The 17,541-nt window shown below is 33.1% G+C and overlaps 2 protein-coding genes across 3 annotated transcripts; both read left to right on the plus strand.

Annotated features, from left to right (window-relative positions):
• Positions 1–337: 337 nt before the first annotated feature.
• On the plus strand, positions 338–8,140 carry LOC116341130 (ras-related and estrogen-regulated growth inhibitor-like protein). The gene is made up of 5 exons (XM_031768023.1): positions 338–1,413; positions 6,650–6,786; positions 6,961–7,122; positions 7,232–7,384; positions 7,675–8,140. The coding sequence occupies exons 1-5, from the start codon at positions 1,302–1,304 to the stop codon at positions 8,101–8,103; spliced, it is 993 nt and encodes a 330-aa protein (XP_031623883.1). The 5' UTR covers positions 338–1,301; the 3' UTR covers positions 8,104–8,140.
• Positions 8,141–9,105: 965 nt separating this feature from the next.
• LOC116340954 (probable trehalose-phosphate phosphatase C) lies at positions 9,106–12,190 on the plus strand. 2 transcript variants are annotated; one of them, XM_031767730.1, is made up of 6 exons: positions 9,106–9,234; positions 10,590–10,728; positions 10,856–11,183; positions 11,254–11,550; positions 11,616–11,729; positions 11,939–12,190. In XM_031767730.1, exons 1-6 carry the CDS (start codon positions 9,228–9,230, stop codon positions 11,945–11,947), a joined length of 894 nt encoding a protein of 297 aa, XP_031623590.1. In that variant the 5' UTR covers positions 9,106–9,227; the 3' UTR covers positions 11,948–12,190. The 2 variants fall into 2 exon arrangements, with proteins under 2 accessions (XP_031623590.1, XP_031623589.1); XM_031767729.1 differs by having other exon boundaries at positions 11,616–12,190.
• Positions 12,191–17,541: the final 5,351 nt, after the last annotated feature.

Below are 17,541 nucleotides of genomic sequence, written 5' to 3' on the forward strand. Positions count from 1 at the left end.
CTGCTGCTGCTGCATATCGCCTTACTCCACATCGACATGGTTTTTGTGTGTACTTTCTCGTGTTTGCGCTACTATATATACGCCATGAAAGGTGGTCATGCCATCAATTGCAAAATAAACGTTATAACAACATGAAGTGCTGCAGCGCTTCTCTCTTTTGAATCAACCGATTATCGTTCACTCTCTTTTACAAATAATGTGTGTGCTTCTGATCCTATTCATTGAGTTTATTGAGAATAAAACCGCTATCACTTTCGTTTTTTTTGCTAAAACTATTTCGATTTCATAAAGTAATTGTTAACCATTTCGGGAAATTTTGGAATTCATATTAAATCGTTTAAATTGGATCCGTTGAATGATTTTTAATTCAAGTGAATGTGAAAAGAATAAAAGGAATTTTGTGCTAAAAAGAAGTGTGTATGTTACGATTGGATTAACATCAAATGATGATTGGCTGAAATGTACTGAAATCACTAGAAAAATTGAATTCAGCACGTGTCCGCATTTTTTTTCGTCAGCATCTCCAACTTGAACACCCAAATCTGAATCACTGAACAATAGAACATAGTGATAAGCGTTGTTATTTTTTTTCGTTCGATTCGTTGAACTCAATATAGTGTTTAACGTATTAATAATATGGGCCAAGTTATTTTCTATTTATTTTGCGAGGGGCCTGTAATGGATATCCGATATTTCAAATAAAGCCAACAAAGCGTTATGATTGCAATGACTTGGAATTGAATTTCAATTTATGATTGACGTGCCTTGGTCAATTTCGCAGAAATAATAATATTCAATCTAATTTTCAAGTGGCATTTGTAATTAAAATTGCGCGAGTTTTTTTATGATCTGGATACTAGGTGCAATATTTACACGTGTACGGTACAATTGAGGCATTGTAAACATAAAATTGAATGATAGAAAAAATATAAATATATTGAAGCACATATGCTTTTGTATTATTCTCGAAACGACAGACAAATTAATTTATCAACAGCTGTTCACGCATCAATGCATTCATAAAATAATTTACTGTTTTCGCCTTCATTCGGACATCTTTGTGAACTACCACCAATCTTTTTTATCGTTTTTGGCTTACACAATTTAATTAAGACCGTTTGCCTCGTTTGCTACCATTCAATCGCGTAACATTCATAAAAGTATGTGTAATTCAAATGCGCTTAACTTTCTAACAACATTTAAGAATAAATACTTTACAAGTGCTTAGAAGATAACAACAGTTTTCGTGATTTCTGTTTATCATCAAATCAAAAATACGCAAACTTTTACTGGAAATAAAAATGAATTCAACTTCGCCGAAGTCATCATTGGCCAAAATTGCCGGATTACATTCGAAACCACCAAAACCATTTCGCATATTAATTCTTGGAACATCCGGAGTTGGAAAGACTGGTAATTATATATTGTACAATGTAAAATACAGATCTTTTGTATCCTTATTCATACATCAAATTCATAGAAACTAATAAATATTGTAGATATTTTCTATAGTGAAAATACCAAAAATTGTAGTTTGACGGGCGCTTCGCTTGAACAAAATTAATTATAGATGTCGAACATGTGTCGAGTATAAGAAATTGTTATTTACATGTTTTCATTTAATTCATATATTCCATGCGGTTAAACAAGCTGCAGTATATTTGTTTTCATACGAATATGCTACATACTGAGTTGTATTCCATTGAAATATATAAAATATCCGTATGTTTGCACGAACAAAATCGATGTGTCAGTGCAGATGACATACCCGAACCCAAAGCAATTAATATCTCTACGAATCCACTGAGTGTTACTCAAATTTTTCTCTTCGTCGATTAATATTTTTGTTTCATTCGTTGCATTCTATTCTAGAGAGATTGGAACCCAATTTATTTATAATGATCTACCTGAAAATACTTTTGTAATTGGTTAAATGTTACGTTTACCGAATTTGTGTACTGAATTTGTGCGATTCATTGAATTTTCATGAAGATTAAAACAAATAATAAGTAAATACCTTTAGATTAAATATTCTTTCGAAGAATTCTCGTTTCATTTTTGTACTCCAGGAAGATTTTGTTTACAGAAACTGCTCCTTTATTCAAAACGACGTTTCATAATGGCTTTTTGTTGTGATGCAATTTTTACGATTCGTAGAATTTGTAAAGCATTTCTGATTGTGTATCCGTATAAATTTCTCGGAAGTTTTTCTCTTTAAACCCAATTCAAAAAACTAAAACTTTTCCATTTTGTATCAATGAACGTAAAAGAATGTAATTTTACATTGTTTAGCTTATTATGAGGATATTGGAATTGTGTGTGGGTATTGAAACGAGAAAGGAAGAGAGAGGATAGCATTCAACCACTTACGTTTAAGTACTTAGTATTTACCTTTTTAGTTCGAAAAGTTTAGTTGAAGTATGCAGAATTGCAGAGAGAAAGCGATAGAGAAAGATTGTTTCAATAAAATGTTAATAAAATGGTATTCAAAAAAAATTCTCAGAGGACATGCAAATACCACAAAATGGACAAACATAAAAATGCCAATCGCATAAATGCAAAAATGATATGTCACATCATAAAAATAGGTCACGCATACAAAAACCAATCATTTTCAAGAATTGACGAGATAGCGTACGCCTGTACAATTTCCGATGAGGAATGCTCATGCTTTTTTTTTCTAAAATTATTTTTTTTTCGAACATGGAATGTAAAAGAGTGTTTCGCAATGTTTCATGGAAATTATCAATATGTACAATGTCAATATTTGGGCGGGCGAGTTGCGTGAAGAAAATAAATGGAAATTTTGTTTACAAATCAAAGACTGTTGATTTTTGTCGTTCATGTGTCATTTGCAGCAAACAATTTTTTTTTCTTTATTTTCGAAAAAAGCAATAATATTCTACGAATCATTTATGGTAAAATTGGAGCTGAATGTCTAAAGTGCTCGATGGGCGCTATAAACGATTACCATTAAAAGCACGCATTCTTAGCATCGACTTATTCCCGAAAATGTGTATTCCGTGAAATACGCAATAAAATGCGCATTGTAAGGTATTTAATGATGTAACAGCACATTTATTACTTTGGTTACGCCAACAATTCCATTGGGTTTATGAAATGTTCAGAAATTAAAGCTTATTACATTCATTCATGAAATACAAATGCATGAGATTGTACGAAAACTAGTTGTATTCGATTGTATACGTACTACGTAGAATAGTGATGAGAGAAGGAACAAGCTCGTGAAATATGATAATGATTAGTGTATGAATTGATGTTGGCGGATGTTGTATGCGTACGTGTTTTTCGCGTTTCTTATTTCGCTGAAGCCATAGATGATAGTGATAAGTAATAGAGGTAATTGGAGACACGCATCAGAAATTTAAATCCTCTTGAATTGAACGATTTTCCCTTTCGCATTCTCCATTTCTCTCACTCGCCTCGTTTACAAATCGTTTTACAAATTTTCTATAAATCCCCAAAAAGCTCGGTGAACGTTGATACATGTCATTCTAGCTAACTAAAAGAGAAAAAAACATGTTTACTTTAACAATACCGACATCAAACTTACTAGCTAGACCCTTTTTTACATACAACATCAGACTACTACGCATCATTATTCTCACTAAATACATTTATCTTGTGTGCTTTTGGACGAAAAATGAGGTTGAGAAAAAAAATATATGTTTTTGTTTGCTTTCCATGAACTGCATACCGTCAACAAAACAAACACACATACACCAACTCCGAAAATAACTCATGCATAGAACAAACAAAACGATGAGAGTCCTGTGACAATTTCCCATTAAACTGGATATTACTTTAACTGTAAATTATGTGTAAAGTCATTTTTTCTACTTAACAAACAAGCACATTGTAACACATTTTTATTGGTTACATTTCAATTCCAGCGTGCTGAAGCGTAATATCAACACCTTTACAGACTTCCGTGTACATTTTTCTCCTGTTATATATCTCTGTGTCATTCCCAAAATTACTACCGCTCAAATGCCATCAATCAAAAAGATTAGCATTGAATTGCGAATTGGCGACAGTTATACAACATTCAAAATCATGTTTACTTGTTTGTTTGCCTACTTGAACGTTGATTGTATTGGCCTTAGACAAATTCACGAAATGTCCTAGACAGATGATGGAACGGTAAATGACTTAAGCGTTTTCTGGGCTCGATTTTTTTTTTTGAATGTGACGCTTTTTGCTGTGAACGAATAAATTTGCCATTAATTCGTAGCAATCTTGTTGATATGTGAAAATATTCTCGACCATTCTTAAAATGGGGATCACAAGTAGTAAAGTACATATAAATAACGGAAAAGATGTTTGCCTTTCCGTTATATCAAAAGAAATTTATCACATTCATCGACATCCATCGTTGGGGTTCTTCAATCACACGAGCGTGCCAAAAGAGCTTTCTTCAGAGGCTGTCATGTGGAAATAAAGTGAAGATCAAGAGTGCGTTAAATTGCTATTTTGCGTACCAAACAAATAATTTGAAGCACTCTCACAAAGCAGTGGGTCTCCCGCAATATTTCACACTTTCAAACAAAAATCACTCCCGACCTGTATACAGTTCTACACTTTATTCCAACGATTTCATTTCATTACATGCACTTTTCGCATTCATTTTTTTTTTTCAATTGAATAGATTTCCTCGATTCACATTTCTTAGGTTTCTACGAATGCATAAAAGCATACATTTATAATAACGACGAAGTAAACTCCCACCGGCTTTTCATTCAAATCGATTTATATTTTTCGCATTTTTCATGAAATCAAACAAATGTCAAGAGTCATCTTTTGCAAAAGAAGAGACGACAAAAATACACACACACACGACAAGAAGATGTTCATGTAATCGCTGATATAATGAATATTTTGACTTCCAAACAACAGACACGAAGAAAAAAATCAAAATCGACATTCTTTTTTTGCACGTGCAGTCGATGAATTTCGTTGTTTGCGTGTAGGCACTTGATCGGAATTGCAAGGGATTCGGTGTCGTCGCGTTTATATAGAGGTGAACGCACACTTTTCCTCGTTCGCTGTTTTATGGCAACAACATTGTATCGAAGTGCCTGTTTTTTTTTTGATCTAGGATCAAAATAAAATAAATACTACAACCCTCGATGAGTCAATCTGCATAAATGTAACATATATATATTAAAATTCATTCAACATTATTCATAATTCACTGACTTAAAAACACATAATCGTCAACGAAGTGTCATACATATTATTAAGCCAAAAATGAGAGCGAACTGTGTTGCTGATGATTGTCATCTGACATTTCAAATCCAAAGACTTTCTTTGCATGAATAGCACTCCATAATGGAAAAATCCATCCATGAATGTTTAAATAAGTATTTTCATGCATCGAATTCAGAATTCGTGTCTATTTTTAACCCAAGCAAAAATTGTTCGCTTGCTTTTTATTCATTGCTACATGGCAACGATCAACATTTTATGATTCGATATTTTATTATTGAGTCTCTATTGTTCGGTGGCGGTTATTTTTGGCGAAAAACATCGAACGAGAACACAAAGAATTAGAACGATGAAGAAAGAGAGAAGGATGTCTGTTGTTTGTGAAGAAACGTGTAGACACTTTTCCATTATGAAAAGGTATAGTGTTCAATAGTGGAATAATTCGTATATGTGAATGACCTAGCCCTTCGCGACGCAACAATCGCAATAATTTTTTTTTATATTTTATTGACAATGTAAACAACAAAAAAAAAATCTAAAAGATTGAATCAGTTTTTCTTGTTGTTTCTTATTTATAGTGCGTCGCATTTTCCGAATCTCATCAAATTCACTTATTATACAATACACAGTAGTTGCGTTTCGAAGTGAACAATTCGTGCACATTGAACTTGAATGGAACGGTTGTGCGCTATTGTCGTGTGAAATGCGTCGATTCAACGGGACGCACGTGTTCCCAAACACAACAGAGCGTAGTATGAACTTTTCCGAATGGATTTTGATGAGAGATGTGCCATGGCAATGTAATAAAGGCAAACAACGTACTTGAAGTACGTTAAAAATAATGTTACTGATAAGCAGCAAGCATCAACTCAAACAGCTTACTCTGCTCCAAATGAGTGACCAAGATTGGCACAAATGACCACATTTCTTATCACACTCTTTTATGATTCGCAGATTAAAATAGAAAAGGGATTTGATGATTGAGTTATTGTCTATTTTGTCGTGCAATCAAACCATATTTTTCACGTTTCTTTTTCTACGCATTTGTGCGAATATCGCGCATAGCATAATTATACGAGTTTTACTCACTGTTTCTATCTCTGTTTATTATCGAATTGGTGTTTATCCGTTGATTTGTACTGTTTATTGTATGCCACTCATAAAACTTTCGACAGTTTTAATGTCGACCATGTTCCATAATTTGGCTCATTTTCCGACTGCAACTACATAAACACTCATAAATTTCTTATTCTACTTTCTCTCCCGCTTCTCTCTCTCTCTCTATGTTATTTTTCACACATATATAAAGTTTTTGTTATTGTTTACTTTTCATGTGCTATATTTTCATGCAATCGCCGATGTATATCGATTCGGACGGTGTTTGTTATCTGTTGATGTGGTCAATTGTTTGACATCGAAGCAATGATTGTGAGATTCATAACACGGCGCTTTATTGGTGAATATACAAACTTGGAGCAAACTTATACGTTCAACACAATTATGGATAATGAGCCTTTATCTTTCGAAATTTTGGACGCGAAATCAGGTCACATCGGTGTAAGACAAACAATATCAAAACCAAATCCTTGTTTACATTTTCCCTTTTGTTTTTTTTTGTTCAATATTCACATAGTATACTTTCGGGTGTTTTTTCACGTTTTCTTTCCCAAATGTTTTTGATTGAAATGCATTACGTTTTTTTTTTGTTGTTGTTTTCGTTGTGATTGACAGGAAAGTGACAACGCTAAGCTTGAGGCAAACATTAAATGGGCCGATGCGTACATTCTCATGTATTCGGTAACTGATAAATGCAGCTTTGATGAATGTAATCGACTAAAGTTTTTGATAAATTATAACAAACGCAAGAATAAAAAGAATGGTTCCAATGGCAAAGTGAGTAGAACGCGCATTTTTTTTAGCTGTTGTTGTTTTCTCCAACCTTTTTGCTGTGAAGTTTTTATGCGTCTCGTAACGTATTGTTTTAACATTGTTTACATTGCAGGACAACAGCTGTGATGTGCCCGTCATGTTGGTTGCAAATAAAGTTGATATGGATAGAGACCGAATGATTGCGTCGGAGGAAGGAAAGAGACGATACAGAGAAATTGGTTGCGTTGGATTTCGAGAAATTTCCGTACGCGAACACATTGAACAGGTAATTTGATTCTATATTGCTTAATGGAATTTATTACAGAAAAAAGAATTCGCCGTTCAATCCATTCTATTCAACTGATGTAGAAATCAATAAACAAATCCATATGATAATGTTTTTATAACGCTTAACATGGAACAATAGATAGAAAAGTTGCATAATGTGTTCTTTCAACCATATTACAATAGAAAAGTCACTTTACGCAAAACCAATCAATGATCAAATTTATTTTGACATGTTTTTTCTTCTTATTTTTCCTCTTCTTCGTCTTTGGACTGTTTCAATGTTCATAGGTTTGGGATGTTTTCCATGACATTTCACAATTTTGGCAAGTCTTTTCGAAATGCCCAAAATTGAAGCGATCAACCAGTGAAGTGCACCAATCGAGTGCAGAGTCAATAGTTAGCCCTGAGTCAACAATTTGCTCCATTTTTGATAATATGATGCGGGTTGAGAAGCGACGCTCATTTCTGATAGGCAGCTGGACTGAACGAAGCCCAGATGAATATGATGAAGGAAAAAGTCACGAAGCAAATTCGAACGGAAAAAATGATATCAATGTTAGTGCACCGTTTAGAGAACGTGCCAGCACAGATGGTACAATATTTTCAAGACCACGTCGATGGCATTATCCGGCTCGTGTCTCGGTTGTATCGAATTCACAGGCACGGATCGAACGTCGCATGAGTATTAGCATGAGAGGCAGTAATGCAAGTTACTGAATGATTCTATTTTCGATTTTTAAATCAATTAAAATATACAGCATTTCTTTTATTTGGTAAAATTTCATATTAAATCTGTGAATGTATTAAAGATTTGAACTTGAAATTGTCTCTTATTGTCATTTTGGTTGTGTTTCACCAAAGAAAATAAAACTGAAGAAAAAACATAACTATTTGCCATTTAGTTTTTCTTCACAGATTGAAATCACTAATATTTATGAATGGTAAGTAGGTTTTCTATTGAAAACATCAAACAAAACGACACCTCAAAAACATGTTTTATGGACGTTTCTGAGGTGTCGTAAATTTTGACCCATTGCAATACTTTCCCCTTACACACTAGGTGTGTGCGGAAAAGTAATACACGTAGCGAATACAAAAAATTGATAAATGCAACACGTTACATTTATTTCTGTGTAAAATGTATGTTTTTTTGTGAATACCAGAAAAACCAAAATCAATTTCTCATTAATTGAAATGCTCAAAAATGACGACAGTTTCCGCTTTTTTACAATTTCACATCACGAACAAAAAGTATCAAAACATTTTCATGGAAAAAATACAGCTGTGCGATGCATTCAATGTCAGTATTTAATCTTATCTCATTGTATTGACGCTATCGGTCTGCTCTGAATGTGATGCGAATTTATTCGTAAAATAAGTTGAGCACGAGACGTGAATACCAAACACGAATCGAATTGATTATTTATTAATTTCGTTATCATTGAGAAGAAGAGGGAACACAATATTACATGCTTATTTATGCAGTCGTCATATGTCATACAAAAATGTAATATAATTTTTTTTGAAGTCATCCACTTACCTAAAGAGCTACACTTATAATTTTTGTTGAAAAAAAAGAGAGTCACACTTATTTGGGATTCTTTTATTTATTATTGTTTGTTATTTGAAAATATCAAGTGGCCATTGAATGATAAAATAAAGAATTTCGTCTGTATTTAATCTAGACATGGAGATCAAAACAACAAATTATTCTGTCCCACATTCTGTATATAAAAACGATCGTCTCAGTTGAATTGACGCATTTTCGATCAGTTCGTTCTTTCTACTGTTTGTGCACTGACCTTTACTGCCTTTTACGCTGAACGATTTTCACTGCAAATATGAGTCGTAAGTGTTTGGTGTTGAGATTGCATTTTTTTGTGTGAAAAGTTGTTAGAACATTAAATATGGTGTTGGGTGATATTTATTATATGATTCTAAGATTTTTATTTTTTTTTCGTTTTTTTTTTTTTTTTTTTTTTTTGAACATACATTTTTGGTTTGTGAAGTAGTTTTGATGTTCTGTGAAATAGTTTACGATAGGTATTTTTTAAATGAAAGCGCTCGATGAGAAGAAATTATGAATTTGGAAAATTCCTAAGAATGTGACGACTGCATGGACTCATGCATGTTTATTGGTTTGAAGTGTGCATTTGATGACTGATTCGAATGGAAATGTGCATTAGCTTTTATTATATTATTTGCGAGAGAAAATGACGAATCAGTTATTTATCACAAATACCGCTGTTACATTATTTCTCCGCTTACAATGTTGAAATAAAAGGTCAACGTTACCGTTTTCGTTTCAAGTATTTAAAAAATAAACATTTGATTCAAAGAAGGCGATCATATAACAACAATACAATAAATTTAGTTTTAGAATTAGAGTTGAGATCAACACGAGATTGATCCGAACACTGAGCGTGTATGTAGATTTTGTTAGTGTAATTTGGTTAGTTCGAACTCTCACCGCTTCAATTTATAATTCAAATCAAATGCATTCGAGTGCGGCGCTGCTTGCATGTTCTTATTCTTACGCACAGTGTTCGGATTGATCTTTGTTCATCTTATCAATGAGTGGTGCACACTGCATGCGTTCAAATCATTCAATTTTGCTAGCTAGCTATGTCATTGTTAGAAAATGATTTAAAATGTTAAACATTTCAAACAATGAGACCATTGTTATGTCCAGCATACACAGCGTCCGAGCGAAGAGATACGTTAAATAGCAGCTATTTTTATATCGCTATAGCAATAGCCGATATAAATAGCTAGCTAGCAACATTGTATGGTTCAAATCTATGTAAAAAAAGAAAAACATTTGTAATTACGCGTCATAGTTGTTATAGACGTGCTTTGTAGATCACCAAATCTAAATTATTATGCTAGTGCACATGACAATTTACGCATTCAAATCAAATCTGATAATATAAACAGCACGTCAATCAAATCGAAGGTTTCATTAAAAGAACAAAATAAAATGTATATACTACGTATAACGTGGGATTTATGAACGTTTTTTCAAAATGGATGCGTCAAAAGTTTGAAAAGAACCGATTATAGTCAATGTATGTCAGTCAGTACAGGAAAAATGTTTCTTGTCCGTATATAATATATCCATAATATACCATAACTTGTATGTTCTACATGAAAAAAAGCTTTTGCGAATATATTTTTAATGAAGAATTTTGTTTACTACACAGCTTGTGTGAAGTGTGAGCTATTGACAGTGGTATTGATATCGCTAGTGAACTTAGCGATACAGTCGCCATTGATTGATGATAGAACGGCCTCAAATGAGTACCTTGTATCAAGAGATGATGTCGATGCAGTGTTATCAGAGTTAGTATCAATATCAAACGAACTTACCTCCAATAAATGCCCCCTTGTCATTAATTACAACCTAATCTATTAGTATGAATCCACTTGAAACAATAAGTATCTCTATTATTTTTTTTATGTAATTTAGAATTATCAAGCCAGATGATAGTGTCGCTCTTTTATCAGATTTTGATGGAACATTGTCCATAATTAATCCAATACCTGCACTAACCACTATAATTCCTGAAGCAAAAGATGCCCTTGACCAATTGGTTACACGATCAAACATACTTATTGGTATTATATCGGGACGGCCTATGTATAATGTACGCACCAAAGTCGGTATTGATAATGCGACATACGCTGGTAACCATGGGATGGAAATAGTATTTGCTAATCACACCGAATTTCATTATCCAATCACACCAGAAATATATGAAAATTGCACCAAATTGAGAAATATTCTTCAGACTGAGGTAAATAAAAGAAATAAAATCCCATTTATTTATAAACTATCTGAAATGTTGCCTGTTTACAAAATTTTAGTATCAAGAAGTATACGGTGGAATACTTGAGAATAAAAATATTTCGTTGGTATTTCATTATCGTTTTATTGCCGAGCATCTACAAAGCAAAGTGATTTCTGAAATAACAGCACTCGTTAAAGAATATGGATACATTCCTGTGCCAGCACATGCTGCAATCGAAATAAAGCCACCGGTTGATTGGTCAAAGGGTCATGCCGCGCAATTGATTATGAATGAAATGTATGGTAGCGGCTGGGAGAAGAATATTCGCACCATTTATATGGGTGACGATACAAGTGACGAAGATGTGATGAAAGTGAGTTTGTATATATTTGAATTAAGTGGTTTGATAATTAATAATTGCCATTTTGATATTTACAGATGCTTAAAGATAAAGCGACAACCTTTCGAATAACAGATGATCCAGACATCGAAACTTTTGCTACTTATAAAATGAAATCGGCGTATACTGCAACCTTTATACTTGAATGGCTTGTAAACAAAACTATATAGAATTAAGATATAAATTATGATATTAGAAGTTTGGGATATATTCGAGTACGAATAAAAAGAAACAACAAAAATGGCAAAATATTTTGAATATAATATTTTTGCGTCATCATCATCACCATCATTATCATCATACGTCTATACATTTCGTTTGAATTTCTAAGAGTAATTATTCGATGGCATTTCAATTTCAGACAAGATAAAGTTTGGCTCTGGTGGGAAACAAAAGGTAAAGAAAATTCGAAGGGGTGAGAAAGGATATAAAACACAAGAAGCCAAAAAAGTTGCTATGAAAGTGGGAAAAGTCGCTACTAAAGTCGCTGTTAAAGCTGCTGTCAAAACTATCTGCGGTGCCGATATCGAGGAAGAATAATGTTGACATTATCTTACTAACAAATTTATCACAAATTAATGGGTTAGAATAAAATCCCGACTAAAAAGTTCAAGCTGAGTTTTTAATTTTTTCCCATTCAAATGTAGTCTAGCCGTTTGATTAATAAAAGTCATTTCAATAAAAAAAAAATATCGACTTATAATCCTTTTTTTTATACTGGATTAGCTTGTTTGATTAACATATATTTAAGATTGTGGTAGTTTCAAAAATTCGGAGTATTACCTCGCTTACGAATAAATTAGATTAAATAAACTGGTTTTGTAGGCATACTCAGTCTGTTAAAAGTAAAACCGGTAATTTCGATGACCAGATTTTAAAAAGCAAGTATCCCGACAAGTTTTTAAAAAAAACTCAAATTCGGTGGGTAATTACTTGTTAATATAATGCTTTAACAAACTTACACATTTTAGTGATGTTTTAATGAAAAAACAAAATACTTAAACAATGGGAGTAAGCTTAAAACAAACCCCAATTGTATTGTTATATATGTTTTATTTATTCTGCGTAGAAAAAAATATATCGTTTTTCACAATGTTTAATTTCGATGTAACAATGTTTCTAATTCGGCTATCAAATGATTGAGTTCAACAATTCAATTAAAAATGAAGTATATGACACAATCCAGCACACTTCCAGCAAGGATCGCAGTCGGCATCACTGTTGCAAGAAACATGTCGAAAACTCTTCGAAAATGATTTGGTAGTGTAACACCATTCACCCAGTCTGCCGCTCAGACTTGTGCCACACCATGCCCAACAATATCCTTTGTGGCAGCCCGCTTTCTCAGAACAGGCAAATGCATTTTTGGCAGCTTCTTTCGTTGCCCATGTCAAAATATTTTCATTCGCACGTCTTGTCCGATTGAGAGAAATATCGGTAAGTTCAGGTTCTTCCAATGAATCTATATGCTCGGCAATCCATTAACAAATGCAACACACAGCGAGTACAATTAAAGTTTTGAAATTCATCTTGCCTTAGAATTAAACTGACTTCATTCTCTCAAATCTACTCTTTTTATATGAACATTAAGATGTAGTTTATTCAATACATCATGTTTTATTTGCAATCAATCGAAAAGAAAAAGGGACGACAAATAACGACTATTTTTATTTCGTGTAGTAGGGAATTCCAGAAAACTATAGTACTCATCAAAAAGCGGTCAAACATTTAACGTGTTTTTGATGCATGTGCACAATAATTAAACTTGGAATTTCCATAATATCAAAGAAATAAATGAGCTTGTAATGACTTTCATCTTTCAAAGACATGGTAATTATCAGATGAAAAAAGTTAATTCGTAATATAAAGGCTGAGGCTGACTATTATATAAGAAAAATTGTAAAATTGAAGAAAATATATTTCAGACCGTACTTTAGTTAGATTCTTATAATTGTAATAATTGCTTCATTAAAAATACTAAATACATGCCAAACATTTTGCGACCCTAATGTTAATCAGTATTATTATTTTGAGCGTCGATTGATATGTTCGTCAAGCACTCCGTTGTTAATAACAACTTGTTATCCATCCTATCGTCTTCATACAAAACTGGACAGTTATCCTTATTTGTTTTTTGTGTTTGAGGCCGCAAGTTAAGTTTTGCCTGAGCGACAAAAGTGCCAGTTTTGACACCGAGTACAATATCTGTTCTACCAGTAATGTGCGAGCTACATTTTGCAGGGGGTGTTAATTTTTCGAAAACTAAAAATTCTCTAACAAATTTCGTTTTATTTTGCTCTTCACTTTTTTGGCGAAAATCCCTTCAATTTTTATCATCACAATTGAGAACAGACAATTTATATACAGTTCATGCAGCAGACGTCAGGCGCTATTGACATGAACGACAATAGAACTGATTGAAATGTGAATTTATAATTATGAAACTAACTTCTATTCTTGTCGTTCCATTTCTTGTCGTACTTTTAAGTTAAGATTTTTTCTCTATCACTCCCGTATGTAACGGCAAAAGTACTAATATTGCGAGTGAATTCTTGTCAAAGTTATGTGAATATTTGCTTAAGTTAGATAATAACTTATATATTGTCCAATCTAACAAGGATACTGGGATAAATAAAAGAGTGGAAATTATTCATAATTTAAATCTTAAAGTTACGTTAAGTTCCAAGATAAAATAGTTTTTTTTTAAATTCATAATTTCTTTGTAAAAAAAATATTGTTTTTATAGTTAAATTAACCCTTTATTTATTAAAAAAAATGAAATAGGTCTTTAAACATAGTCCCCGTTTAAAAATTAAGTATATGACACAATACAGCACACTTCCAGCAAAGATCGCCTCCGGCATCGCTGTTTCAAGTTACAAATTGAAAACTCTTCGAATATAATTTGCTCATGTAGTTTTATTCACCAAGGCCGCCATGCCCACGAATGGTCTTTGTGGCAGCCCATTTTTTCAGAACAGACAACTGCATTCTTTGCAACTTCCTTTCTTGTCCATGTCAAAATATTTCCTTCCACACTATTCGCTCGATTAAGACCATTATCGGTACGTCGTTCCAATGAATCTATCCTCGGAAATCCATAAACAACTGTAAATGAAATGCAACAAACAGCGAGTAGAATTAAAGTTTTGAAATTCATCTTGGCTTGATTAATCGGATTAAAATGACTTCAATCGCTCAATCGTATACTATTTATATGATAATCAAGATCTAGTTTATTCAATGAAATCATGTTTTATTTGTAATCAATGGAATGGAAAAAAAGGACGGCAAATATATTTGTAACACAAACATTATTATTACCTTTAGTTGATATTATTGCCGGATTTACCGGCTATTATTAATGTTTTCATTAGCCGTCATTTTTCAATCCTGTGGAATTTCCAATTAACTTGTATTTTCCACTCGGCCAACTACTCAAGCAAATTGATAAAATTGCAATAATCAGTTCAAAAAATATAACTGTAATAGTTATCAAGAAGTATTGGGTGTAGGCATTAATTCCTGCGGTCGACATTTAGATGTCGCTACTTAAAACTGTGTGAAGTTCGACAGGTGAATCCAATTGGATTTTGAACACGTGACATTTGCCAATCTAATTCAGAGCAGAAAGGGTTATTTTGCATACAGTGTCATTGTTTTTAAATCGATTAAAAATGGATCGCGATAAAATGTTTTTTCGAAGTGCCCTTCTTTTCTTATTTGATTCCAAGAAAAATGCCGCTGAAGCACATCAAACGCTTTGGGTTATTTATCGTAAAGAAGCTCCATCAGAACGAAGCTGCCAAGATTGATTTAAACGATTCAAAAGTGGTGATTTTGACTTGAAAGACAAAAAACGGCCAGGTCAGCCCAAAAAGTTCGAAGATGAGGAATTGCAGGCATTATTGGACGAAAACTCAGCCCGAACGCAAAAAGAACTTGCAATGGAGTTAAATGTCGACCAAAAAACCATTTCTAGATGTTTGCATGCAATGGGAAAGATCCGAAAGTTAGGCAAATGGGTACCACATCAACTGAATGAAAATCAACTCGCAGCATGAATCACAGCATGCAGAAATCATCTGAAAGAACACAAAAAACATAGTTTTTTGTGTCGAATTGTCACTGGTGATGAAAATTGGGTGTATTACGACAAATCCAAACGTAAAGCAGCGTATGTTGATCCAGGCCAACCAGGACCTTCGCAGTCAAAACGGGATATTCATTGCCAGAAGGTTATGTTGTGCATATGGTGGGATCAGAAGGGTGTCGTATACTATGAGCTGTTAAATCCGAATGAAACGGTTACAGAGGATCGATACCGAATGCAATTAATCAAAATGGAGCATGCATTGAAGAAAAAACGGCCACGGATAGCGTCTAAACAAGACAAAGTTGTGTTTCACGATGACAATGCTAGGCCACATCGTGCAGCCATCGTTAAAAAAAAGGTACAAGACTTCGGTTGGGAGCGGCTTGATCAACCCGCGTACTCTCCAGACCTTGCTCCTTCTGATTATCACCTATTCCGCTCGATGCAAATGGGCCTGGCCGAGATATCGTTTCGAAATCCTGAAGGAGTGCGAAAATGGATCGATGAATGGATAGCCTCAAAAGATGAGGAATTCTTTCGACGCGGAATCGACAAGCTACCAAGAAGATGGACGGAAGTCATAGCTAACGATGGGCAATACATTGGTTAATGTACTCATTCATTTTGTTTTGAAATAAATGTTTCTTTTCACCAAAAAAACCGCAGGAATTAATGCCTACACCCAATATGTAATGTTTAACATATAAATCAACAACTACAAATACTTTGAATTAAATTGAAATACAATCGCTCGAGAGGGTATGAATACAAAAAGCGTCACATCTCATCTACTAATGTTGCGAGAGAATTGTTATAAGAATATTTGCTTATCTCATGTGAGATCTATACTCGAATGAATGAAAGAGCAGAAATTATTCATATTACACAGAAAGAAAAAATGTGGTATTTTTAATTCAATTTTGGTAGATTTAATATAAAATCAACCAACAACGAATTAAATTTACCATTTTTGACATCTCTGAGGCATATTTCTCAAAAGAGACTATCAGTTTAATAAGTTTTACCAATTGCTTCATTACATTTACCAAATTCATGGGCTAGCGTCATCTGTGGTTTCGAAAAGTTGGTAAATGTAATGAAGCAGTTGGTAAAACTTATTCAACAAATAGTCACTTTTGAAAAATATGCCTCAGAGATGTCAAAAATGGTAAATTTAATTCGTTGTTGGTTAATTTTATATTAAATCTACCAAAATTGAATTAAAAATACCACATTTTTTCTTTCTGTGTATTTTTGCTGAAAAAAGAAAATGAAAAAATAAGTGAAGAAAACTTCTTATTCTGATACAAATTTAACGTGATTTTATTTATAAAATGCTAACGATTTCGGAAACAATGTTTCCATCATCAGGCGAGCTATAAAACTGAAATCTTAACAAAAATTATGTCATATGTTTACTACAATTAGAAAATTGTTTAAAATATGAACCAAATTTGAAAAGAGAAAAATAATCATGTAAAACAATATTAAGTAATGGTATTTAAAGTGAAAGAGATTTAAATTCAAATAAAAACATAGATCCGATGATGATAAATAAAATCACGTTAAAGAACAATGCCGAAAAGTGAGCCAGCTGTCATTGCTTGCAAATTTGTCAAACCCTGCGGCTATCATAACAAAACAACGTACGTTTAATTCACGATAGAAGGGGTTCCTTCACGGAACGAAGAAAATAAAAACGCAGAAACACTAAAATGCAGAAAAATAAACGCAGAAAAAATAACACAGAAAAAAAATCGCAGAAGAAAAAACGCAGAAAAAATAAACGCAGAAATCAAAAATGCAGAAAAATAAACGCAGAAAACAAAAACGCAGAAAAATAAACGCAGAAAACCAAAAATGCAGCA

The sequence above is a fragment of the Contarinia nasturtii genome, unplaced genomic scaffold, assembly GCF_009176525.2.
Source record: "Contarinia nasturtii isolate CC-2019 unplaced genomic scaffold, AAFC_CNas_1.1 Cnas_scaffold_695, whole genome shotgun sequence".
Taxonomy (NCBI): domain Eukaryota; kingdom Metazoa; phylum Arthropoda; class Insecta; order Diptera; family Cecidomyiidae; genus Contarinia; species Contarinia nasturtii.